The sequence below is a fragment of the Ranitomeya imitator genome, chromosome 5 (genome assembly GCF_032444005.1).
Source record: "Ranitomeya imitator isolate aRanImi1 chromosome 5, aRanImi1.pri, whole genome shotgun sequence".
Taxonomy (NCBI): domain Eukaryota; kingdom Metazoa; phylum Chordata; class Amphibia; order Anura; family Dendrobatidae; genus Ranitomeya; species Ranitomeya imitator.
In genome coordinates this window covers 265660385-265688132 of record NC_091286.1, presented here as the reverse complement: position 1 = coordinate 265688132, position 27748 = coordinate 265660385, and the positions used below count along the sequence as shown (strand labels likewise).

The window sequence follows — 27748 nt, the reverse complement described above, 5'->3', positions numbered from 1 at the left end:
AAAGGCACATCCTTTTGGCCAGGGTAGAGATAGAAGACTCTAGCAGAATCTCTCTCATAGAGAGCATAATAATGCGCGGCCGAGGCTAATGTTACTGTATATAGGGGAGACCAGGGCCAGCTTAACAGTCAGTGTCCCTGTATACTTACCACCACACGACATGGACAGACTGGCATCATCTTCTCGAAAAAAGGCATCAAATATGAAGTTCTTTCAATGTATGTAAATAATTAGAAATTAAACAAATTGATACACCAAGTATCTTAAGAAATTATAAAACTTTTCTTTATGCAATTAATGTACTGTACTTTATCAACTACTACTGAAATACCCCTTTAGCTTTGCATACACTTCGTATTCACGAGCAACAGCTCATTTAGTAACCAGGAGCAGACAGCTAGTCAATGGAGGTTTTGTAAGCCAGTTATTAAAAGTACTGGTGGCGCTGGATGACATTTAGGGAGTTATATATTTATTCACACTCTATTTATATCTGGTACTTGGCTGCAAATTATATCTACCATCAGGGAGGGGTGTACATTGATTTTATGCTACATGCTTAGTAATACCTGTAATAATGATCCTGTTTTACATATAATGTTGATGAGCTGTTGTAAACCTCTTTAAAGGGACTCTGTCACCTGAATTTGGAGGGAACAATCTTCAGCCATAGGGGCGGGGTTTTCGGGTGTTTGATTCACCCTTTGCTTACCCGCTGGCTGCATGCTGGCTGCAATATTGGATTGAAGTTCATTCTCTGTCCTCCGTAGTACATGCCTGCGCAAGGCAAGATGCAAAGGGTGAATCAAACACCCGAAAACCCCGCCCCTATGGCTGAAGATTGTTCCCTCCAAATTCAAGTGACAGAGTCCCTTTAAAACCAAATATATGATTCTTGATAATACAGAGAAACGTTCATAATGCACTTCTGCATAATAATAGTAACAAATATATACTGAAATCAATCTAAACTCAAGTGTATCTAAATTTGTTACAAGTGGAGATAAGGCAAACATGGATTGGTATAGTTTATTAGCTATGTTACCCTGTGGCACACTTCTTCCAGCTATTATTTCTGATTTATATTCCCTGTATTATGTAATTGTATAACATCAAATAAGCTAAAGATAATGAAATATAAAAAGATAAGCTGATCAAGTTGTTACCTATAATAAATCTTTGGCATATATATTCCTTTCAAGTTACCACTAAAGGAATACTGCAAGCAAATCATGTTAAAGAGTCTATTTTATTTATTTTTTACTGTGGGGCTAAGAACTAACAAACTAAATTCTACCCACTGACAGCTCCTGCTGGTGATTCTGCTGCTTCACATAAACAGAGCAGCTCTTCTCTTCCGGGCTGCTCTTTAAACAAAAAACATGACTGTCGGCGTCATGCTAATTGACAGCTGGCTTCCCGCAGTTAGGCAGCGGGGACCTAGCTGCCAATGAGTATGACATTGTCAGTCATGCACGGGCAACAGAGCAGAGCGAAAGAAAAGTGACGTGGCATCAGCGCAAACCGCAGAATCGCTGGCAAGAGTTGTTTGTGATCGCTCTGAGCTGGCAGAGAACGGCGGCAGGCAGCACAGGCTGATAGTTAGCAACTACTTCTGTCTGTTAATTCTTAGGTCCATAGTAAAAAATAAAATAGTCCCAGATAATCCATTTAAGACAAGTGCATGGCCTGAGGTAGTGTTCAGGACACAGGTATTCAATAACTGCCAAAGAGAGAAATACGCTTATTTTCAGCCACCGCAGGCCCTACATTCGGCATACTAAAATGTATAAGTTTGGTCTGCATTGTATCTTTATCTTAATCCAGCCTTTGCATTATGATATATTGCATTCCTGAAGTAAACAGCAATGGTTCAAACATTGTTATCAAAACAGATGCCATACTCATAAGGCATGAAGCATCCTTATACCTGGACAGCATGGACATCTGCAAAATCTTTGGTTCATTCAAGGAGTTACTAACGGGTGGTTACCAGTAAAGAATGACATAATAAAGTGCATAAAGTGTATGCGTAAAGTGCAAACACCGAGTTGCACATTGGTAACACAGAATATATATATATATATATATATATATACACTGTTATATGAAAAAGTTTGGGCACTCCTATTAATCTTAAGCTTAATGTTTTATAGAAATTGTTTTTTTTTTTGCAACAGCTATTTCAGTATCATATATCTAATAACTGTTGGACACAGTAATGTTTCTGCCTTGAAATGAGGTTTATTGCACTAACAGAAAATGTGCAATCTGCATTCAAACAAAATTTGACAGGTGCATAAGTATGGGCACCTCACCAGAAAAGTGACATTAATATTTAGTAGATCCTCCTTTTGCAAAAATAACAGCCTCTAGTCGCTTCCTGTAGCTTTTAATGAGTTCCTGAATCCAGGATGAAGGTATTTTTACAAAACAATTCCAGTTCAGTTAAGTTTGATGGTCGCCGAGCATGGACAGTCCTCTTCAAATGATCCCACAGATGTTCAATGATATTGAGGTCAGGGGAGTGGGATGGCCATTGCAGAACAGTGTAATTGTTCCTCTGCATGAATGCTTGAGTAGATTTGGAGTGGTGTTTTGGATCAGTGTCTTGCTGAAAGATCCATCCCCTGCGTAACTTCAACTTTGTCACTGATTCATGAACATTATTGTCAAGAATCTGCTGATACTGAGAGGAATCCATGCGTCCCTCAACTTTAACAAGATTCCTGGTGCCGGCATTGGCCACACAGCCCCAAAGCATGATGGAACCTCCACCAAATTTTACTGTGGGTAGCAAGTGTTTTTCTTGGAATGCTGTGTTTTTTGGCCGCCATGCATAACGCCTTTTTGTATGACCAAACAACTCAATCTTGGTTTCATCAGTCCACAGGACCTTCTTCCAAAAAAGAAATTGGCTTCTCCAAATGTGCTTTTGCATACCTCAGCCGACTCTGTTTGTGGCGTGCTTGCAGAAACGGCTTCTTTCGCATCACTCTCCCATACAGCTTCTCCTTGTGCAAAGTGCGTTGTATAGTTGACCGATGCACAGTGACACCATCTGCAGCAAGTTGATGCTGCAGCTCTCTGGAGGTGGTCTGAGGATTGTCCTTGACTGATCTCACCATTCTTCTTCTCTGCCTTTCTGATGTTTTTCTTGGCCTGCCACTTCTGGCCTTAACAAGAACTGTACCTGTGTTCTACCATTTCCTTACTATGTTCCTCACAGTGGAAATTGACAGGTTAAATCTCTGAGACAGCTTTTTGTTTCCTTCCCCTGAACAACTCTGTTGAATAATAATCTTTGTTTTCAGATCATTAGACAGTTGTTTTGAGGAGCCCATGATGCCACTCTTCAGAGGAGATTCAAACAGGAGAACAACTTGCAAGTGGCCACTTTAAGTAGCTTTTCTCATGATTGCATACACCTGGATATGAAATTCAAAGCTCAATGAGGTTAGAAAACCAAAAAAAGTGCTTTAGTAAGTCAGTAAAAAGTAGGTAGGAGTATTTAAAACAAGAAAATGATAAGGGTGCCAATACTTACCGTATTTTTCGCTTTGTAAGACGCTCCGGATTATAAGACGCACCCCAAATTTTGAGGAGAAAAATAGGAAAAAACTTTTTTAAATAAATTGGGGGGCTTCTTATAATCCATGCGTCTTATTGCTTACCAGGGGTTGTGGCTGGGTCCCAGGGTCGTTGCTGGAGGCAGGAGTGGAGCATTGCTGCAGGCTGGGATGAGGGGGTCTGCAGGGGGGATCCTGTGCTGCAGGGGGGCTCCTGTGCTGCAGGGGGCTCCTGTGCTGCAGGGGGGCTCCTGTGCTGTAGGCTGGGATGAGGGGGTCTGCAGGGGGGCTCCGGTGCTGCAGGGGGGCTCCGGTGCTACAGGGGGGCTCCAGTGCTGGAGGACTGTCTCCGATGCTGCAGGGCTGTCTCCGGTGTTGTGGGGGGCTCTGCCGACATTTTGTGAAAGGCCAGAGCCCCTGGCAGTTCGTCCATGCTTTCCTGTGCGGTGGACTTCGTAAAAATGGACGCCGGGAGACGGCGCATGCACAGATGGAGATCTTGGGACCAAGATCTCGAGAGATGAGATCTCAGCCCTGAAATCTCATCTCCTGAAATTCCGGCGGCCATGTTCCCGGAGTCAGTCATACAGGAAAGCGAGGACGAACTGCCGTGGGGCTCTGGTCTTTCACAAAATGTCGCCAGACCCCCCCGCAGCTCCGGAGCCTCCAGCATCACCCGGGGCAGCAGCGGACAACCACGGCAGTGGTGGTGGAGAACCGTGGCAGCGGTGGCGGGCGGCAGCGGACAACTGCGGCGGCGGACACCCCCTCATTCCAGCCTGTAACGGTAAGCGGTATATCCGCTTTGTTAGGCATGTCCCACACGTCCAGATAATTCCGGTACCGGAAAAATCAGTACCGGAATTATCCGTGTCCGTGTGTCCGTGTGCTCACGTGGCACATCAATGTGGCACACTTGCGGCATCCGTGTGCCGACTGGGTACCACACGCACCGTGCAGGAGACAGCGCTACAGTTAAGTGCTGTCCCCTGCATCTGGTGCTGAAGCCGCCATTCATTTCTTCTCTCCAGCAGCGTTCGCTGGAGAAAAGATATGAAAAATCTTTTTTTTTTTTGTTTAAAAGAAAGATCCCTGTCCCCAACCCCCTTCCACCCCCTGTGCGCCCCCTCCCCCCCCCCGCTGTTAATAAAATACTTACCCGTCTCCCTCGCTGCTTCCTCTCCTCACCGCAGCTTCTCCTGTATGAGCGGTCACGTGGTACCGCTCATTACAGTGATGAATATGCGGCTCCACCCCTATGGGAGGTGGAGCCGCATATTCATCACTGTAATGGGTGGCACCACGTCACCGCTCATACAGGAGAAGCTGCGGCGAGGAGAGGAAGCAGCGAGGGAGCCGGGTAAGTATTTTATTAACAGCGGGGGGGCGCACGGGGGTGGGAGGGGGTTGGGGACAGGGATCTTTTTTTAAACACCAAAAAAAAAAAAAAAGATTTTTCATATCTTCTCTCTAGCGAACGCTGCTGGAGAGAAAAAATGAATGGCGGCTTCAGCACCACGCTGGGGGGACAGCGCTTACTGTAGCGCTGTCTCCTGCACGGCACACGGACTGCACACGGACAGCATCTGTGTGCGGTACGTGTTTTACACGGACCCATTGACTTTAATGGGTCCGTGTAATACGTGCGCTCTCACGAACACTGACATGTCTCCGTGTTTTTCAAACGGACACACGGTCCGTGAAAACACGCTGACATGTGCAGAGACACATTGATTTTAATGTGTCTACGTGAGTCAGTGTCTCCGGTACGTGAGGAAACTGTCACCTCACGTACCGGAGCCACTGACGTGTGAAACCGGCCTAAGACGCACCCCCATTTCCCCCACAAATTTGGGGGAAATAAAGTGCGTCTTACAAAGCAGAAAATACGGTATGCACCTGTCAAATTTTGTTTGAATGCAGATTGCACATTTTCTGTTAGTACAATAAACCTCATTTCAAGGAAGAAACATTACTGTGTCCAACAGTTATTAGATATATGAAACTGAAATAGCTGTTGCAAAAAAAACAATTTTTATAAAACATTAAGCTTAAGATTAATAGGGGTGTCCAAACTTTTTCATATAACTGTATATATATGTAAAAATGGACAAAAATACTACAAATGCAATGGTCATCCTACAAGTCATCACAAATATTATGCATCATTCAAGAATGAGAGACATTTTCAAGCACAAAGATGCGTCAGACTCTTGCTACTTACCGGAATGTATAGTTAAAGGAGTAGTCAGAATAAAACAAGCAACCATCTATCTGCAGGATAGTGATACCTTGTTGATAGGTGGGGGTCCGACCACTGGAACCCCAAAAGATCAGAAGAACAGAGACCTCTTATCCTTATTACAATTGAAGCTGCAGTGTGCATGCTTAACTGCTGTTCAATTCAATTTCCATGGGACTGCCGAGTGCTGTGCTTGGGTTTTTCCAGCAGCCCCATATAGAGAATGTATGGCGTGGCATTTGAGCGTCTGTCTTGCTGAACCTATTTGTAACAGCCAAAAAAAGTTCCCCATCGGGGATAAAAAGTCCCCATTCTGCCAGTCGGTGCACATCCCAGCAATGGGACTCCCAATGATCAGCAAGTTATCATGTATACTGCGGATAGGTGATGACTTATTTTAACATGGACAACCACCTTTAAAATATGCAATTCATCTTGTATAATTACTGGTCTTTTGGGGTGAAGAATGCAATTTGCTAATTTCTTCCTGTGCATCTCTTGGAGGTACCAATGTAGTTGGTGTTAGGAGTTTCCTGTTCCAGACCCTCCTTCCCGGGAAATAATAAGCAAGTGGGGTTTCCTCCAGAAGAATGAAAACTGTCTCTCTAACGCTACATATACAGGTCCTTCTCAAAAAATTAGCATATAGTGTTAAATTTCATTATTTACCATAATGTAATGATTACAATTAAACTTTCATATATTATAGATTCATTATCCACCAACTGAAATTTGTCAGGTCTTTTATTGTTTTAATACTGATGATTTTGGCATACAACTCCTGATAACCCAAAAAACCTGTCTCAATAAATTAGCATATTTCATCCATCCAATCAAATAAAAGTGTTTTTTAATAACAAACAAAAAAAACAACAAATAATAATGTTCAGTTATGCACTCAATACTTGGTCGGGAATCCTTTGGCAGAAATGACTGCTTCAATGCGGCGTGGCATGGAGGCAATCAGCCTGTGACACTGCTGAGATGTTATGGAGGCCCAGGATGCTTCAATAGCGGCCTTAAGCTCATCCAGAGTGTTGGGTCTTGCGTCTCTCAACTTTCTCTTCACAATATCCCACAGATTCTCTATGGGGTTCAGGTCAGGAGAGTTGGCAGGCCAATTGAGCACAGTAATACCATGGTCAGTAAACCATTTACCAGTGGTTTTGGCACTGTGAGCAGGTGCCAGGTCGTGCTGAAAATTGAAATCTTCATCTCCATAAAGCATTTCAGCCGATGGAAGCATGAAGTGCTCCAAAATCTCCTGATAGCTAGCTGCATTGACCCTGCCCTTGATGAAACACAGTGGACCAACACCAGCAGCTGACATGGCACCCCACACCATCACTGACTGTGGGTACTTGACACTGGACTTCAGGCATTTTGGCATTTCCTTCTCCCCAGTCTTCCTCCAGACTCTGGCACCTTGATTTCCGAATGACATGCAAAATTTGCTTTCATCAGAAAAAAGTACTTGGGACCACTTAGCAACAGTCCAGTGCTGCTTCTCTGTAGCTCAAAAGTGGCTTTACCTGGGGAATGCGGCACCTGTAGCCCATTTCCTGCACACGCCTGTGCACGGTGGCTCTGGATGTTTCCACACCAGACTCAGTCCACTGCTTCCTCAGGTTCCCCAAGGTCTGGAATCGGTCCTTCTCCACAATCTTCCTCAGGGTCCGGTCTCCTCTTCTCGTTGTACAGCGTTTTCTGCCACATTGTTTCCTTCCAACAGACTTACCATTGAGGTGCCTTGATACAGCACTCTGGGAACAGCCTATTTGTTGAGAAATTTCTTTCTGGGTCTTACCCTCTTTCTTGAGGGTGTCAATGATGGCCTTCTTGACATCTGTCAGGTCGCTAGTCTTACTCATGATGGGGGTTATGAGTAATGAACCAGGCAGGGAGTTTATAAAAGCCTCAGGTATCTTTTGCATGTGTTTAGAGTTAATTAGTTGATTCAGAAGATTAGGGTAATAGGTCGTTTAGAGAACCTTTTCTTGATATGCTAATTTATTGAGACAGGTTTTTTGGGTTATCAGGAGTTGTATGCCAAAATCATCAGTATTAAAACAATAAAAGACCTGACAAATTTCAGTTGGTGGATAATGAATCTATAATATATGAAAGTTTAATTGTAATCATTACATTATGGTAAATAATGAAATTTAACACTATATGCTAATTTTTTGAGAAGGACCTGTATACAACTAACCTTTCAGTCATTCAACAACTCTAAAGAACCTAGAAACACTGCACACTGACTCATAGGGTACCTACAAGACGTGGACCCTGTGAAACTTTTTGCTCAACTCTGGTCCCTACACTGACAAGAAGTAAGAACTCTGTAGCCACTGTCTAGGGGTTGGTGTATCTGGTTTGGCAGATATCTTGAGTCTTGTTGCAAGGTTCTTACCAATTCAGACACTGTCTAGTACACAGTAGCTACCTATAGGTGGCACTAGAGAGGCATTTGTCTTCTGGAGTAGATCAAAACAAAGTTGAGATAGCCAATCTGTAGAAATACATTTTTCTGTTTGTCTGAACAACATAAAAGCAAAAAGATTCACTATTCCTATGCACAAAAAATGTGTGTAGTATATTGCAAACTTAAAAATAAAAACTAATTTCAAGGAAAATTACGACCCCTTAACAAGAAGAATTGTCACAGTAAAAAAAAATATGTGAACACAGCTCAGTTCAGTATACTGATTGGGGACATGTTTGCTTGCATGTTTATCAGTGATAATTTTAGGATATTTCTAAATCCTGAACAATTATGACCCTGCAGCAGAAATGTATGAATACCCAGTAATGATTGGAAAAAAAACTAACTCTAGTAGGTCGTAAAATAAAATGCATTGAAATTGATACTGTGAAGGCTTCAAGTGCTATCACTCCAGATCAGGACACTTTTGTGAATAGGATTCTAGTAAATAAAGTCACTAAAGACTGAATGTCAGTAAAGCAGGCGCTAGAGAACAAAACCCTGCATTGCTGTAAAGCTAGATCTGGAGATGTATTACTATTTTTCTGTCATTCATAATTCTTCTCAATAGTCCTAGCATGATACCCACGCATGGGCACTGATTTTCAATAGGTAAGAATAAAGAATTCTGACATGGAAGGCTTAGTCAAATATGCAAGTGACCACCCTTGTATGGTCATACAACTTTGGTTTTGTAGCACCAGTTACAAAATTCAGTCACTATTATTCAAAAGTCCTGTAAAACTTGTTTTTGTAAAATAATGGAAATTATATAACAGAGACATCTTCCTTTTTATAATCCTCAGCTGTGCCGAGTGTCAAGGCACTGGTGACGTCATCCATAATTTTCTCCCCAGACTCTTTAGCCAATGCTTTTTCCTTCTTCTTTAAAGTCCTTTCATGAACCCAAGGGATAAGACATAGGATAACTCCACCAAGGATAGGGGGGACACCCGCCAAATAAAATGCTACATCATAAGACCCAAGACTGTCGCGCAAAAAACCTGCAGAAGACAGTAAATTGTCAGTCAACCAACATCAAATGTAGCTTCATAAATGTCTATAACCATACAGCTATAAATGGGATGAGGAATTTTTGGTAACAGCAGACAAGTGATAGCACCTTCCTCTAAAAATCCCTAACTATAGGTTTATATTTACCGTATATACTCGAGTATAAGCCGACCCGAGTATAAGCCGACCCCCTAATTTTGCAACAAAAAACTGGGAAAACTAACTGACTCGAGTATAAGCCTAGGGTGGAAAATGAAGCAGCTACGGGTAAATGTTAACAATAAAAATAGATACCAATAAAAGTAAAAATCAATTGAGGCATCAGTAGGTTAAGTGTTTTTGAATATCCATATTGGATCAAGAGCCCCATATAATGTTCCATACAGTTCATTATGGCCCCATAAGATGCTCCATATACAAATATGCCCCATATAATGCTCCATGCAGTTCTGTATGGCCCCATAAAATGCCCCATATAATGCTACATTCAGTTCTTTATAGCCCCATAAGATGCTCCATACAAAATATGCCCCATATAATGCTCCATGCAGTTCTTTATGGCCCCATAGATGCCCCATATAATGCTCCATGCAGTTCTTTATGGCCCCATAGATGCTCCATATAATTCTCCATGCAGTTATGGCCCCATAAGGATAGGGGGGACACCCGCCAAATAAAATGCTACATCATAAGACCCAAGACTGTCGCGCAAAAAACCTGCAGAAGACAGTAAATTGTCAGTCAACCAACATCAAATGTAGCTTCATAAACGTCTATAACCATACAGCCGTTATACTGTATGTCAACCGTTGCATAGACGTTCTTCTACGGAGATGTTTATTGACATACTTGGGCAACATTAACAGTGTACATACAACCACTATCATTAAGTTTACTCAAAAATTAACTCAATGCAAAGCAATTATTTAGTAGTAGAGTAATATATGACAAAACATTCACATTTACCTGCAATAGGAGGCCCAACGGTCATAGGAATGGACATAAATCCTAGCAAAAATCCAATGGCTTGAGATACATTCTCCGGACCAACAAGCTCAAATGCAATGGGAGCCATAATGCATATGAAGCAGCCATCAAACAGGCCCATGAAAAGACAGACAGCAATCAATCCTCCAAAATTGTAGCACAGCGGAATCATCATAGACATCAATCCAATGCAAAAAAAAGATACCGCCTGCAGGAAAAAAATCCAAATAAGTTACTGCTGGACATTAATGACTCTATTCACAGCATCCGACATAAAGACGATTGGTAAATGTGCAAAACCTGACATTTTGTGTTTCAGGATGTTCTAAAACTATAACTGCATAAAATTATTTTTTTCTCCCCACTAGATATTTTGAGATTAGAATTAACATATTTTGCTGAATTTTCCCCCAAAATTTTATTTCAGTTGAAGAAATTTGGAGAGAGAGACCAAATCAGGACTGAGGGTTTTAATATTGCACTCATTCAGTCACAAATGGAATGAGCAGGGCAATCTGACCTTCTATCCCTACACTTTAAACGCATAAAATGGCACTTCTTGGTCAGCCTGCATCTTCTATACAGGATGTGAAGGCCCCTCTAAGTGGCAGCACTGGACCATGTGATATGATATATTGTAGCCATCAAAGGGGCAAAATGTGGACTCTGCTTTCTAGGGCATTTGCACAAAGAATTAATATTTTTAGTGGGAGATTTCGCTATCTAGAGGGCAATAAGGAGGCATTATTATTATGTAAAGGGCACAGTTGTGGGTATTACTATGTGGGGCAGTAAGAGGAGCACTGTTTTTGTATCTCACAGCAGGTGCAGTAATATGGACACACACATCAGCAGTGGCTCAGTACTGGGGTATCAGTAGGATGAGGCATTAGTGCAGGCTGGAAATAGATCGGGATAGGGATGGAAATGTGAGAAGTTAAATATGGCTTTGTTGTAATCTCTCCAGATGAGTTGTGGCTGGAACAAGTTGTCGTGTAGGTCTGGGCCATATGGAAAAGATGGGAAAAAATGAATGATTCCATCAGAAAAAATGTCAGCTGTATGTTACTATACATAACTGTATTGTAATCACTTGTATGTTCTGCATGACTGGTATCTAGCACTATATGTCACCATATGGCGACATTCTATCAGTGTAGAGATTTATTTTCAGTAACAGCATAGTCATGTGCTGAGGTTCCCCTATACCCACGATTAGGGTGCATCATCATAGCTTCTTAAAGTCGGTGGTTGTGCAAGTCAACCTGAGCCATTCTTGGAAATGGCCAGATCTATGAACTCTATGGAATCATCAGAATCAGTGAAAGTGAACCCCAATCCCCATGGGTTCTTATTCAACTTGTCCACAAACACTTGGGCTTCATCCTTTGCCCCCATCCAACTGAAAAAAGATCATCTGTAAATCTCTTGTAAAACAGGATGTGGCCCATGGGCAGGAAGGACTGCCCAATGAATAAGGACTTAAATTGCTCCATGACTAGATTGGTATAAAAAAAATTAGAATACATATTGGGCAAATCCCTAGATCAGTTTCAGAGATTGATAAACAGGGAGTCCTTTTGGATTTTTAAACTCGCAACACTAACCCCTGAGGGTCTTAATGAAACTATTGAATATACACTGTAGAGTTAGGGTTAATCTGTAAAAATATAACCTCTGTTTTGGATTACGGGGTTAATTGGAGTATTGTCAATGGGATTCTACTATATACTCCTCCTTAATCCCCCCATTCTAAGGTAAGGATCAATATGAATAATCCATCCCTGTACATACAGTACTGATGTAATTCTACATATGTACATATAAGTAGAGATGTGGGTTTATTTAGGTGTAATTTTTTAGTTGTAATTTTTGGCTATAAATGGGATGAGGAATTTTTGGTAACAGCAGACAAGTGATAGCACCTTCCTCTAAAAATCCCTAACTATAGGTTTATATTTACCGTATATACTCGAGTATAAGCCGACCCGAGTATAAGCCGACCCCCCTAATTTTGCAACAAAAAACTGGGAAAACTAACTGACTCGAGTATAAGCCTAGGGTGGAAAATGAAGCAGCTACGGGTAAATGTTAACAATAAAAATAGATACCAATAAAAGTAAAAATCAATTGAGGCATCAGTAGGTTAAGTGTTTTTGAATATCCATATTGGATCAAGAGCCCCATATAATGTTCCATACAGTTCATTATGGCCCCATAAGATGCTCCATATACAAATATGCCCCATATAATGCTCCATGCAGTTCTTTATGGCCCCATAAAATGCCCCATATAATGCTACATTCAGTTCTTTATGGCCCCATAAGATGCTCCATACAAAATATGCCCCATATAATGCTCCATGCAGTTCTTTATGGCCCCATAAAATGCCCCATTTTATGCTACATTCAGTTCTTTATGGCCCCATAGATGCCCCATATAATGCTCCATGCAGTTCTTTATGGCCCCATAGATGCTCCATATAATTCTCCATGCAGTTATGGCCCCATATAATGCTCCATGCAGTTATGGCCCTATAGATACCCCATATAATGCTCCATGCAGTTATGGCCCCATATAATGCTCCATGCAGTTATGGCCCCATAGATGCCCCATATAATGCTCTATGCAGTTATGGCCCCATATAATGCTCCATGCAGTTATGGCCCCATATAATGCTCCATGCAGTTATGGCCCCATAGATGCCCCATATAATGCTCTATGCAGTTATGGCCCCATATAATGCTCCATGCAGTTATGGCCCCATATAATGCTCCATGCAGTTATGGCCCTATAGATACCCCATACAATGCTCCATGCAGTTATGGCCCCATATAATGCTCCATGCAGTTATGGCCCCATATAATGCTCCATGCAGTTATGGCCCCATACAATGCTCCATGCAGTTATGGCCCCATATAATGCTCCATGCAGTTATGGCCCCATATAATGCTCTATGCAGTTATGGCCCCATATAATGCTCCATGCAGTTATGGCCCCATATAATGTTCCATGCAGTTATGGCCCTATAGATACCCCATACAATGCTCCATGCAGTTATGGCCCCATATAATGCTCCATGCAGTCATGGCCCCATATAATGCTCCATGCAGTTATGGCCCCATATAATGCTCCATGCAGTTATGGCCCCATAGATGCCCCATAGACGCTCCATGCAGTTCTTGCCATGCATTGTGCCACATGTAATGCTGCTGCTGCACTAAAAAAAAAAAAAAATGACATACTCACCTCTCGTCGCTGCTCCTCAGCGTCCCGTCTCTCTGCAGTGACTGTTCAGGCAGAGGGCAGCGCGCACACTAATACGTCATCGCGCCCTCTGACCTGAACAGTCATAGCAAGAGGACGGGAAGACGGAGCGGCGCCCGGCGGGTGGAACACGGACAGGTGAATATGACATACTTACCTGCTCCCGGCGCTCCTGACGCAGACCCTGCATGTCCCACGGTCTTCGGGAGCGACAGCTTCTTCCTGTAGTGAGCGGTCACATGGTACCGCTCATTACAGTAATGAATATGCGGCTCCACCCTTATGGGAGTGGAGTCCATATTCATAACTTTAATGAGCGGTACCAGTGACCGCTGAACAGGGGAAGAAGCTGCAGGCGCCCGAAGACCGTGGGACATGCAGGGACCGTGTCAGGAGCGCTGGGAGCAGGTGAGTATTTGACAGGCGTCACTCCCCCTCACCCGCTGACCCCCCCGCCTTCCATGAATCGAGCATAAGCCGAGAGGGGCAATTTCAGCCCATTTTTTTGGGCTGAAAATCTCGGCTTATACTCGAGTATATACGGTAATTTAATTATGAGGTATTTTGAATGTCATTCAACAAGTGAGTTGTACTCATAGCTACTTATGAGCTTGGGGTGCAATGTTGTTAGCGATTTTTATGGTATAATTTTGTTTTGTTTGTAAATAAATGAACATTAGATGAATTATATATTATATATTTTTGTACATGAATTTTGCATGCTTTTTAATATGTATGTAATTGTGACGTCATTACCGGACGGCATAAAGGTCATATGCATTTTAGTGTATGTATGTGCCCGAGGAAGAGGACAGACGGTTCTTTTTACGTGTAGCCAGTAAGCAGCTTTCAGTACCTGAATCTGGTTTGCCGTTGTGTTCTTCCTGTGCAGGGCATGGATGATACCGCTTTTTGTTCCAATTTTGAAATAGTTAGGACACCTCATCTAAAGATTTTTACAATGTAGACATACACTAAGGGTATGCTAACACTGCCGTATAAGGACGATTATACTAATGACACTCGGATCAAACTCTGTCAGAGTTTGATCCGAGTGTCAACTGAGTGTGCTCTGATTGTCTCACCTGAGAGAATCGTGTCACAGGTGTGGAGAAGATGGAGAACTAAATTTCTCCATCTTCTCCATTGACTGTATGCAAGTAGATCGGACATAGACCTGTATGTGTGCATGTGATCAGAATATTGGAGCCACATGCAGCATGCTGCGATTGTTTTCTCATACAGTACCGAGATCTGCTCTGCCCCATAGTATAACATTGGGCCGAGTGCTATCTGATAAAACATCGGCGAGCACTCAGTCATGTTACACGGCAGTGTGAGCTAGGCCTAAGACAGAGTTTATGCCAGAATACTAGTGTAAAGTACCTTAACAAGTTGCAGTAATAATTCCAGAAATTTATTCCTGATGCAACAGATGCTCCTATTTCTTTAAGTGGCGTATGTCTCTTAATGTATTAGGTGCATTGCACCTTCATTAACCTCTTCACCCCAAAACCTTCCTGACCAGGACAATTTTTTCAATTCTGACCAGAGTCACTTTATGATGTAGTAACTCAACATATCCCAGTGAGATTGCTTTTCCTTATCATGTTGTACTTAATTGAAAGTGGTAAATTTTGGTCAATATGATTTGCTCTTATTTATGAAAATATCAAAAATTTGAAGAAAAATTGTAAATTTATAAATTTTCAACCTTTTTATGCCCAGATAGTTATAACAAATAGTTAATAAATAACATTTCCCACATGTCTACTTTACTTCAGCATCATTTTTTAAACTATTTTTGTTGTTGAATTTATATAGAGGTAACATAGTAACATAGTAACATAGTTAGTAAGGCCGAAAAAAGACATTTGTCCATCCAGTTCAGCCTATATTCCATCATAATAAATCCCCAGATTTACGTCCTTTTACAGAACCTAATAATTGTATGATACAATATTGTTCTGCTCCAGGTAGACATCCAGGCCTCTCTTGAACCCCTCGACTGAGTTCGCCATCACCACCTCCTCAGGCAAACAATTCCAGATTCTCACTGCTCTAACAGTAAAGAATCCTCTTCTATGTTGGTGGAAAAACCTTCTCTCCTCCAGACGCAAAGAATGCCCCCTTGTGCCCGTCACCTTCCTTGGTATAAACAAATCCTCAGCGAGATATTTGTATTGTCCCCTTATATACTTATACATGGTTATTAGATCGCCCCTCAGTCGTCTATTTTCTAGACTAAATAATCCTAATTTTGCTAATCTATCTAGGTATTGTAGTTCTCCCATCCCCTTTATTAATTTTGTTGGCCTCCTTTGTACTCTCTCTAGTTCCATTATATCCTTCCTGAGCACCGGTGCCCAAAACTGGACACAGTACTCCATGTGCGGTCTAACTAGGGATTTGTACAGAGGCAGTATAATGCTCTCATCATGTGTATCCAGACCTCTTTTAATGCACCCCATGATCCTGTTTGCCTTGGCAGCTGCTGCCTGGCACTGGCTGCTCCAGGTAAGTTTATCATTAACTAGGATCCCCAAGTCCTTCTCCCTGTCAGATTTACCCAGTGGTTTCCCGTTAAGTGTGTAATGGTGATACTGATTCCTTCTTCCCATGTGTATAACCTTACATTTATCATTGTTAAACCTCATCTGCCACCTTTCAGCCCAAGTTTCCAACCTATCCAGATCCATCTGTAGCAGAATACTATCTTCTCTTGTATTAACTGCTTTACATAGTTTTATATCATCTGCAAATATCGATATTTTACTGTGTAAACCTTCTACCAGATCATTAATGAATATGTTGAAGAGAATAGGTCCCAATACTGACCCCTGCGGTACCCCACTGGTCACAGCAACCCAGTTAGAGACTATACCATTTATAACCACCCTCTGCTTTCTATCACTAAGCCAGTTACTAACCCATTTACACACATTTTCCCCCAGACCAAGCATTCTCATTTTGTGTACCAACCTCTTGTGCGGCACGGTATCAAACGCTTTGGAAAAATCGAGATATACCACGTCCAATGACTCACCGTTGTCCAGCCTATAGCTTACCTCTTCATAAAAACTGATTAGATTGGTTTGACAGGAGCGATTTCTCATAAACCCATGCTGATATGGAGTTACACAGTTATTCTCATTGAGATAATCCAGAATAACATCCTTCAGAAACCCTTCAAATATTTTACCAACAATAGAGGTTAGACTTACTGGCCTATAATTTCCAGGTTCACTTTTAGAGCCCTTTTTGAATATTGGCACCACATTTGCTATGCGCCAGTCCTGCGGAACAGACCCCGTCGCTATAGAGTCCCTAAAAATAAGAAATAATGGTTTATCTATTACATTACTTAGTTCTCTTAGTACTCGTGGGTGTATGCCATCCGGACCCGGAGATTTATCCATTTTGATCTTATTTAGCCGGTTTTGCACCTCTTCTTGGGTTAGATTGGTGACCCTTAATATAGGGTTTTCATTTTTTCTTGGGATTTCACCTAGCATTTCATTTTCCACCGTGAATACCGTGGAGAAGAAGGTGTTTAATATGTTAGCTTTTTCCTCGTCATCTACAACCATTCTTTCCTCACTATTTTTTAAGGGGCCTACATTTTCAGTTTTTATTCTTTTACTATTGATATAGTTGAAGAACAGTTTGGGATTAGTTTTACTCTCCTTAGCAATGTGCTTCTCTGTTTCCTTTTTGGCAGCTTTAATTAGTTTTTTAGATAAAGTATTTTTCTCCCTATAGTTTTTTAGAGCTTCAATGGTGACATCCTGCTTTAGTAGTGCAAATGCTTTCTTTTTACTGTTAATTGCCTGTCTTACTTCTTTGTTTAGCCATATTGGGTTTTTGCTATTTCTAGTCCTTTTATTCCCACAAGGTATAAACCGCTTACAGTGCCTATTTAGGATGTTCTTAAACATTTTCCATTTAATATCTGTATTCTTATTTCTGAGGATATTGTCCCAGTCTACCAGATTAAGGGCATCTCTAAGCTGGTCAAACTTTGCTTTCCTAAAGTTCAGTGTTTTTGTGACTCCCTGACAAGTCCCCCTAGTGAAAGACAGGTGAAACTGTACAATATTGTGGTCGCTATTTCCTAGATGCCCGACCACCTGCAGATTTGTTATTCTGTCAGGTCTATTAGATAGTATTAGGTCTAAAAGTGCTGCTCCTCTGGTTGGATTCTGCACCAATTGTGAAAGATAATTTTTCTTGGTTATTAGCAGAAACCTGTTGCCTTTATGGGTTTCACAGGTTTCTGTTTCCCAGTTAATATCCGGGTAGTTAAAGTCCCCCATAACCAGGACCTCATTATGGGTTGCAGCTTCATCTATCTGCTTTAGAAGTAGACTTTCCATGATTTCTGTTATATTTGGGGGTTTGTAACAGACCCCAATGAGAATTTTGTTACCATTTTTCCCTCCATGAATTTCGACCCATATGGACTCGACATCCTCATTCCCTTCGCTAATATCCTCCCTTAAAGTGGACTTTAGACAAGACTTTACATAGAGACAAACCCCTCCTCTTCTCCGATTTTTACGATCCTTTCTAAACAGACTGTAACCCTGTAAGTTAACTGCCCAGTCATAGCTTTCATCTAACCATGTCTCGGTTATTCCCACTATGTCAAAGTTACCTGTAGATATTTCTGCTTCTAGTTCTTCCATCTTGTTTGTCAGACTTCTGGCGTTTGCGAGCATGCAGTTTAGAGGATTTTGTTTTGTTTCAATCTCCTCGCTGTGGATTGTTTTAGAAATGTTCTTACCTCCCTTCTGAGTATGTTTTCCTGGGTCTTCTTTGTTCGAGTCTAATGTTTTTCTTCCCGTCCCCTCTTCTTCTAGTTTAACGCCCTCCTGATGAGTGTAGCAAGTCTTCTGGCGAATGTGTGTTTCCCAGGTTTGTTGAGGTGTAGTCAGTCTCTGGCGAGGAGTCCATCGTACAAGTAATTCACACCGTGGTCCAGGAATCCGAATCCTTGTTGTCTGCACCATCGTCTTAGCCAGTTGTTCGCATCAAGGATCCTGTTCCATCTCCTGGTGCCATGCCCGTCTACTGGAAGGATAGAAGAAAAAACTACCTGTGCATCCAGTTCCTTTACTTTCTTCCCCAACTCTTCAAAGTCCTTGCAGATTGTCGGTAGGTCCTTCCTTGCCGTGTCATTGGTGCCAACATGTATCAGAAGAAATGGGTGGACGTCCTTGGAGCTGAAGAGCTTTGGTATCCTATCGGTCACATCCTTGATCATCGCACCTGGAAGGCAGCATACTTCTCTTGCGGTTATGTCCGGTCTGCAGATGGCTGCTTCTGTGCCTCTCAGTAGTGAGTCTCCCACCACCACCACTCTTCGTTGCTTCTTGGCTGTACTTTTTGCTGTCACTTGTTGCTGTGTGCCCTTTACTTTTTTGCTTGCTGGTATTGATTCATCCTTAGGTGTGCCATCTTCATCCTCTACAAAGATTTGATATCGGTTCTTCAGTTGTGTGGTTGGTGATTTCTCCATGGTCTTCTTGCTTCTTTTGGTCACATGCTTCCACTCATCTGCTTTTGGAGGTTCTCTGACACTTTTTTCACCTTCTGTGACCAGTAGAGATGCTTCTGTTCTGTCTAGGAAGTCTTCATTCTCTTTGATGAGTTTCAATGTTGCTATTCTTTCTTCCAGACCCCGCACCTTTTCTTCTAAAAGGGCCACTAGTCTACACTTCTGACAGGTGAAATTGGATTCTTCTTCTGGTCGATCTGTGAACATGTAGCACATGCTGCAGCTCACCATGTAGGTTGTCACATCTGCCATGTTGCTCCTAGATCCTGCTGACTTGCTGTGTGTTTTCCTTCTTGTGTAATCTACTCAGCCAAGCTTTCTTGCAATAATGTCCTACAGGCAAAAATTCGTACGCGAGTACGGCGCGCGGTTTAGAGGTGTGTTGAGCATCTTGAACCCTCAGGTGCTTCAAAGAATTTTATAACATTGAGTTGTGAAAATGAACAAATACATTTTTACAACAAAAATGTTGCTGTCAGGTGCTACGTCTAAATCACATTAATCAGACATTTACATGTAAACCCTGGTGTAATGCTCCGCATAGAGCGCAGGATAAATGTGAGCCATGCCTTACTGCGATCTTTGGAAGACAAAATGAACAAATCAACAAATGCCGTTCAATCGAGTGGAATAAGGGTGGTTTCACACTTGCGTTTTTGTCTGCAGCGTTTTTTGCACACAAAAACGCATGCTTTTTTTTCCCTATATTTAACATTGAAAACGCATGCGTTTTTTGTTGTACGCGTTTGGTCGCGTTTTGACACGCATGCGTTTTTTTGCTGCATGCGTTCTTTTTCAGAAATGCAACTTGTAGTATTTTTAAGAGGCGTTTTTTGGACACATAAAAACGCATGCGTTTTCATGCGGTTTTTTTTGTGTCAAAAAATACATTGGAGTCAATGGAAACGCATGCGTTTTTAAGCACATGCGTTTGTTTGCTTTAAAAACGCATGCGTTTTTATTAAAAACAACAGAAAACACACTGATATGCCACCCCCCACCATAAAGGTGATAAAGGGACCCTATCCCTAACCCTAACCCTAAAGGGATCCTAACCCTAACCCTAAAGGGATCCTAACCCTAACCCTAAAGGGATCCTAACCCTAACCCTACCCCTAACCCTAAAGGGATCCTAACCCTAACCCTACCCCTAACCCTAAAGGGATCCTAACCCTAACCCTACCCCTAACCCTACCCCTTACCCTAAAGGGATCTTAACCCTACCCCTAACCCTAATCCCTTTAGGGTTAGGATCCCTTTAGGCTTAGGGTTAGGGGTAGGGTTAGGATCCCTTTAGGGTTAGGGTTAGGGTTATGATCCCTACCCCTAACCCTAACTATTTCTGTTTATAGTGGGTTTTTTACTTTATTTTGATGATTGGCAGCTGTCACACATTTCTCAGCATGCGTTTAAAAAACGCAAACGCATGAAAAAACGCATGTAAACGCGTCAAAACGCTGCGTTTTTTTCACCACATGCAAAAACGCATGCGTAAAAAAACCGCAGCGTTTGCACGCGTTTACATGCGTTTTTTCACCATGCGTTTTTTTTTAAATGCATGCTTTTTGAAACGCAAGTGTGAAACCAGCCTAAATGATACGCAATATTATTTTATTATTATATTATTTTTTGGGTTGGTGCGGTTACAGCTATACCAGATTTATATTGTTTTCTTGTGTTTGGCTACTATCACACACTAACAAACGCTTATTTTCCTAAAAAAAAGTCTTGACATTGCCATGTATTGCCGACAGTCATTTGATGGCTTGTTTTTTGCGGGACAAGGTGACGTTTTTATTGGTACCATTTTCGGACACATAAAATTGTTGATCATTTTCTATGACAATTTTTGGGAGGCAGGATGAACAAAAAACAGTTATTTTTTATGCCATTTTATGCCATTCGCCGTGTGGTAAAAGTGTTGACAGCTTTTCTTCGGGTCAGTACGATTACAGAGATATCACATTTATATCTTTTTTTTTATGTTTTGCTGCTTTTACACGATAAAAACGATTTTATACAACAAATAATTGTTTTTGAATCGCTATATTCTGAGAGATATAGCTTTTTTATTTCTCTGCTGATGGATCTGTATGGCAGCTTGTTTTTTGCAGGACAAGATGATGTTTTCTGTGATACCACTTTTATTTCCATTCAACGTTTTGATTGCGTTTTACTCCTCTGTTTGTTTGGCCTTATGATGAAAAAGCATCGTTTTTGCCACATTTCTATTTAATGTTTTTACAGTGTTCACTGAAGGGATTAACTAATCTGACAGTTTTATAGATCAGATTGTTCTGGAAGCAACAATAACACATATGTGTACTTTTTTTGTTTATTTTTACACAAATATTAAAATATAAATATAAAAATTGTTTGTGTTTTGTTTTACAATGGTGGTGGATATATTTTTGTTTTGACTGGACAACGTTATCCCTTATACGGGTTGTCCAGGATATTTATTGTATTCACCCTGACTTCTATCATGCACAATCCTAACATTGTGTTATGTACTGTTTTGACTGTTCTCAGTCTCCGTGCTCGTCATATGACCACACCATATGCAATTTGTATGGAATTGATTACATGCTAATTGCTTTCTCATCTGCTTCCCTAAATAGTTTTAATCGCAATGATTAAGAATCGCAAGGTTTGAAACGTGTATACTACTATATACCTACCCATAGGTGGCTTGTGACATTTATGCCGATTGTATCAAAAATGTTTTTTTTTAATGAATTATGAATAAAAAATAATTTTCATGGATATCATGGAGCTGGAAATTCCTTTATGATCGATTGGTTTTCCCATCTCATTTCTAACCCTGTATCTATGTAGTTAACTTGGTTTTGTGCTCGTATTTGTGTACACAGCCTGGTTCTGTTCTTATATCTATGTGGTAAGCTTGGTTCAGCTCCCGTATCTATATAGTAAACTTAGTTCTGTTCCCGTGTCAATATATTAAGCTTTGCACTGTTCCCATATCTATGCATTAACCTGGTTCTATTCCTGTATCTAGTGTAAGGATTTCGTACTCACTTTGGTGCGGAATGAGGAAAACAGGAGGTGTGCTTCTTTATAAAAGTCGGTGTGGGTTAATTTCCTTCATAAACCCAGCAGTAATAACAAACTGTAAACGGCCCCTTCAGAGCAGGCAAAACACAAAACTGTCTTTAGCCGGGGCTCTCTGCTCCCTCAGGCCTGTGGACACACAGGCTGGGCAATGTCCAGCATACAGGCTTGGTCTGGAGCCACACACACAGGAGGCCTTCTAAATCCCAAGACACAGACCATGTGCCAAACAATAACCTCCATTATGTAGGCTGTAACCACAACCAGAGGTGAGGTATATGGGTACCAGACCAGCTCATCTCTCATAGCTACCCGCAACCAAGACTCAGGTGCACCAAACAACATCCTAGTGCTTACGTGCACTCTAGTGCACTAGAGAAAAATACTCCCTGTGACACATACCTCCCATTGATTATGCGGCCATTACCCTCCTTACACTATGCACCAGCCTTTGCTAAGTGTTGATGCCTATTACCTCTGGTGCAGTGGCCAGCGATAAGTAGGCTAAAGTTGGACTGTCGCAAGATGTGGGTTAGGGCATTGTGATTACGGATAGGCTAAGCTAAAATTTTCCAACCCAGCCCCTCAGCTTACACATATCAACAAATCCAATATAGAATTACAGGAAATAAACTTATTTATGGCACTTTAATGATCAAGTCAAATCCTGGGTCAAAATCCCATCAAGATGCCTTGGGAGAATATTAGAAGGGAAATTTGAGACAATTTATTGGTGTTTAAAAACATTTTTTTTACATGGGTTGTCTTTGCTTCTCTAGATGACTGTATAGTTGCAAATACATCTCCAACAGCTGTAGTAAAAACATGATGTACGATCATAGGGCCTTATTCCTGTCACTGTCTTGCAATGGGATCAGCCACAGACGGCTGCAGATTTGGTGCAGCAGACACAACTTGTTGTAAAACATGTTAACAAGGCAGTTCCATGGAATATTGATTCTGTCATGCTACCATACTATATAGGAAAGCTACCACTTGTACATGGAGGTAAAATAAGTAGATATTGAGATATTATTTGTGTAGTTCTACAGTATTAGTTTTGTATTACCTGTAAATAGACTTTCTTGACACCTGGAATGTAATCAGCAACTCTGCCACAAATAAGCCTTCCAACCCCAGATGTAACACCAATACATAGCAACAAAACCTCTTCCCGAACGTCAGCTCCCAGACGCTCCTTAACATGATTCATCTGGTGATTGAAAAGAGTAATAAATGTAAAATTCTAAAAATGCTTAAACGTTCTTTATGTCCTGTGCAACCAAAATGTTTACTACAGTTAAAAAAACAAGCAATCATTTGATTACCATAAAATCATGCATTTCCAAATTTTATTTGTTACATAAAATCATGTCTTTCTAAATTGTGTTTGTTACTTGGGAAGACCTGGAGAACTTAGTGAAGGAATATGGGATCAGCCAGGCTGGGACACATCCATCTGGTATTGCAGCTGGAAAAGCTCCCTTATATAGTCCACAGAGGGTAGCGCTGGGTGCAGTGGTCACAGCGAAACACATTGATCTGTGTGGCCCTGTACTGGGTAGATGGAGGTCCTCAGCTTAACCTCTTGGACTGCAGTAATGTTGCTCACAAATGATGTGCCGCCGTCCGCAACTGGAATATTTGTGTCTCTGCCATGTAATGCAGATGAAGATTTCAAGTGTTTTACCTACTACCTATTGTACATAGGTGCAAGAGCAAGAAAACAACAGTTTATTTTTTATACTAATGACTGGCTCGTTCTTCACGACAACAAAGGGTCCCATCTTGCTCCAAGTTGCGGCAGCATGCAGTCTCAGAGTAAGGCCGGGGTCACACTTGCGAGTGTGATGCGAGAAACTTGCATCAATACCCGGCACTCGGACTGGAACGTAAATAGAAATACATGCAACCGCAGACTCCGATTCGAGTGCCGGCGGCAGTGCCGAGTATTGTTGCGCGAGACTCGCATCACACTCGCAAGTGTGACCCCAGCCTAAAAGCAATTCAGGCAAATACATGTGCACACACCCGGGGACACGTGTATAGGGTGTATTAGATGTTTAGGGACACAGAAGTAACCATAGGCCAGTGTCATCCTTACAAAATTCCCTTTAAGATCCCAGTCATGAGTCACCTTGTAATCAGTTTATTGTTTTTAAACCCTTCTAAGAAAACCTATATGTCCAAAATGTACAATGTAAATGTCCTAAGACCACCACCTGTGAAGACTGGTCAGAAGTGCACAGCTGAGGAGGCAGAAATTCTATTGAATCCGTGGTATGTATGCAATCTGGCAGGAGATGTGACCTTCTGCCTCCTGAACTGTGAACTACTGACTAAGAGATATACAAAAATTACCAAATTTTAGTTACCTTATAATTGTACCATGATCATGTATATTTGGTCCAGAGAAGAGTAAAAACGAATCCCTGATTTAATTGCCAATTGTCTTTAATTGTCCCTGGCTTTAATGTGTTCCATACAAGTGGTTAAACATAAAGCTATTTTATAAGCCATCACTTACCAAATGAACATAAGGCACAAAATAGCCGAAAAGTGCTGCTGGAATCCCAAATGCCCATATGCAATAACTCTTGATTTTGAAGATGGAGAAGTTAAAGGCCTTTTTACCCCTCTTGCTGTTCCTAGGCAATAGTGGCTTATAGGTGAATCCAGCCAAAAATAGTATAAACAGGAAGACACATAAGACACGCAGGGTATTGTAAAGTCGTATGGCATTAAGCAAATATTTGAGAAGAAAAGGCAGTGACACAGTAAATAAGCTGCTGCCTGCGGTGACAATACCATTAACTAGGCCCAAGCGTTTCTTAAAGTAGTGTCCCAAGATTACCAGGGAAGGTTGGTAAGCAAATGAGCAGCCACAGGCAAATAAAATTCCATATGTAAAATAAAGAGGCTCCAAGCTCCTACAGAAAAATAAAAACAAGTACGATTAATAAAAACCTAGGGAGAAAATATTTAACATATCATTTTACATAGACAATAAAAAATGAGCCATTAGTGGTCTTTTAGGAAGCCAAGCCTCAACAAAATTTGGTTACCTAATTCACCCAGATGGATGAAAATACAAAAGCAGCAGGCGCTATTTAAATGTCAATTGCTATCAGCGGCATGTAAATGGTTAAAAAGCAGCAATTGTTGCTAGCTCCGGGTGCTGCTGTGAGTGGCTGGTGCTGGCAATATAACACAGCCGGCACCTGTCTGGTATGGTGCAGGCTCCGTTCCTCAGGCCGTTCCATACATCTACACTTGATATAGGAGGTATAGTACATCCTATGTCAGGAAGGGGTAAACCCAGGGGTCTAAGTATAGTGGCTGCAGGGGTTGTAATTGAACCTGGGCCCTGGAGTAAAGAGGGGCCAAAAGGTCCTTAAGGCTCAAATGAGAGATTAATGCTTTTAAAGACCCATGGTAAACGGGTCCTCTGTTGTAGATTTTACTCTGAGGCCCACAAGCTGCAAGTTATGCCACCATGTGTGAAGGTGTCCTTTATATGTAAATTATAGGACCTCAATTGTAGTATCACTGGGTCTTCTGGCCCAACAGAATGAATTACAGCTAGACAGTTAAGTGCTTTTATATTTTTAAGGCTTGTAAAGACCAATGTAGCATTACAATTGTCAATATGTCATTGCGCGACCTTTGCTATTGCATTTACGCTAGATTTTAATCTTAAATTGTTGCAAAATTTAGAGCGCAAAATTTAGAGGACAAAATTTGGGCAACTTTTAAAACAGAAATGCATTAAAATAAGTGGTTAAATTTTACAAGATTTGACTCCTTTAATTTTTTTTACTTAAATGCACGTGTTGTAAGTTTTTGACACATCTTCATAAAAAGACAATTAAAATCTGGCTCTTAAATATTGGTGCAAAATAACCTAGTTAAAATTGGTGCATAGATAACTTTCTAAAAAATGCAAATGAAGGCCCCAATTCATCAAACATTTTTTTGCTACAATCCTGATGTAAAACTGTTTGAAATGTTATGACATTTTTACATAACTCGCAGCTCCAGAAAGTAGGTAGAGCTTAATTGAGAGGGGATTGGCCACACAAGAATTCATCATACTTCATCATAATCATAATTATTACAGCAGAACTGTACTCCAGTCTCTATCTGGAGCACATTTCTTTAGGTGGTGAACAACAGCTGAAAGAAGCACTAGATTCATTAGATGGCTCACTTCTGAATTTGGCACATCGTATTCCAGCAGACCCTTCATTTATTCTTGCTACATATGGTTCTTTTTTTTCCATTTTAGAAAAAAACTTTAGAAATGTTTCACTTTCATATTATAGTACTGAGATGGTAGTGACAAAGGTCTTCAGATGGGAACCCATTGGTGCCCCACAATTGTGGCTTTGTGCATGATGGGAGCTGGTGCATGTGAGCACTGGAGTGCATTCCATTTACAAGCTGCTGTCGGAGATTGACAGCAGCATTCAATGCGTGAGCCCTATTTTATTATGTTACAACCTGGGTTTAAATATTTTGTATAATTTGTGTGTGATGTATCAGCACTAAATAGTCTAAGTTGGTGAAGCAAATTGAGAAAAATAAAGGCATAATTTAAATTGATGCAACCAAATAATAAAAAATTTAATTGTGTATATGTATTCACCTCCTTTGCTATGAAGCCCCTAAAATGTCCTAGTGCAAGCAATTATCTTCATAAGTCACATGCTTAGTAAAAGAAAGTCCACCTGTGTGGAATCTAAGTGTCACATGTTTCAGTATATACACATTTTTTCTGAAAAGCCACAGAGGCTGCAACACCATTAAGCAAGAGGCACCACTAACCAAACAACACCATGAAGACTAATGAGATCTCCAAAAATGTCAGGGACAAAGCTGTTGAGAAGTACAAGTCAGGGTTGGGTTATAAAAAAGTTTCCAGGCTCTGATGATTCCCCCAGAGCACAGTTCGTTATCATCAAATGGAAAGAACATGGTATCACTACAAACCTGCCAAGAGAGGGCCACCCACGAAAACTCCCAGCTTGGTCAAGGAGGGCATTAATCCGAGAGGTAGCACAGAGACCAAAGGACTGAAAGAGCTGCAGAGTTCTCAAGCAGAGACTGGAGTATCTGTCCATACAACCACAATAAGCTGTACACTAAATAAGGGTGGCCTTTACAGAAAAGTGGCTAGAAAAAAGCTTTTTACTTACACAAAAAAATTGTAAGACTTGTTTTGAGCTTATCAAAAGACATGGGGGAGACACCATAAATGTATGGAGGAAGGTACTGTGATCAGTTGAGAGCAAAACTTTACTTTTTGGTGACCAAGGTAAACCCTATATCTGGGGTCAAACCAACACAGCTCATCACCTCAAGAACACTATCCCCAAAGTGAAATATGGTGGTGGCAGCATCATGCTGTGGGGATGTTTTTCAGCAGCAGGGACAAGGAAAATGGTCCAAGTCGATGGGAAGATGGATGGTGCAAAATACAGGGATATACTTGAGCAAAACCTGTTTTCAGTTTATCAGTGATTTGAGATTGGGACAGAGGTTCACCTTCC

General features: G+C 41.2%; 1 protein-coding gene across 1 annotated transcript in view; it reads right to left on the bottom strand.

The window, feature by feature from the left end:
• Positions 1-8325: 8325 nt before the first annotated feature.
• The window catches only part of SLC16A10 (solute carrier family 16 member 10), a 179053-nt gene continuing 159630 nt past the window's right edge, over positions 8326-27748 (bottom strand). Inside the window, exons 3-6 of the mRNA XM_069726142.1 lie at positions 24724-25126; positions 23266-23409; positions 10277-10505; positions 8326-9300 (exon numbers count right to left, since the gene is read on the bottom strand). Of these exons, the coding sequence (XP_069582243.1) occupies positions 9065-9300; positions 10277-10505; positions 23266-23409; positions 24724-25126 (1012 nt within the window). The 3' untranslated portion in view covers positions 8326-9064. The remainder of the gene's footprint in view (positions 9301-10276; positions 10506-23265; positions 23410-24723; positions 25127-27748) is intronic.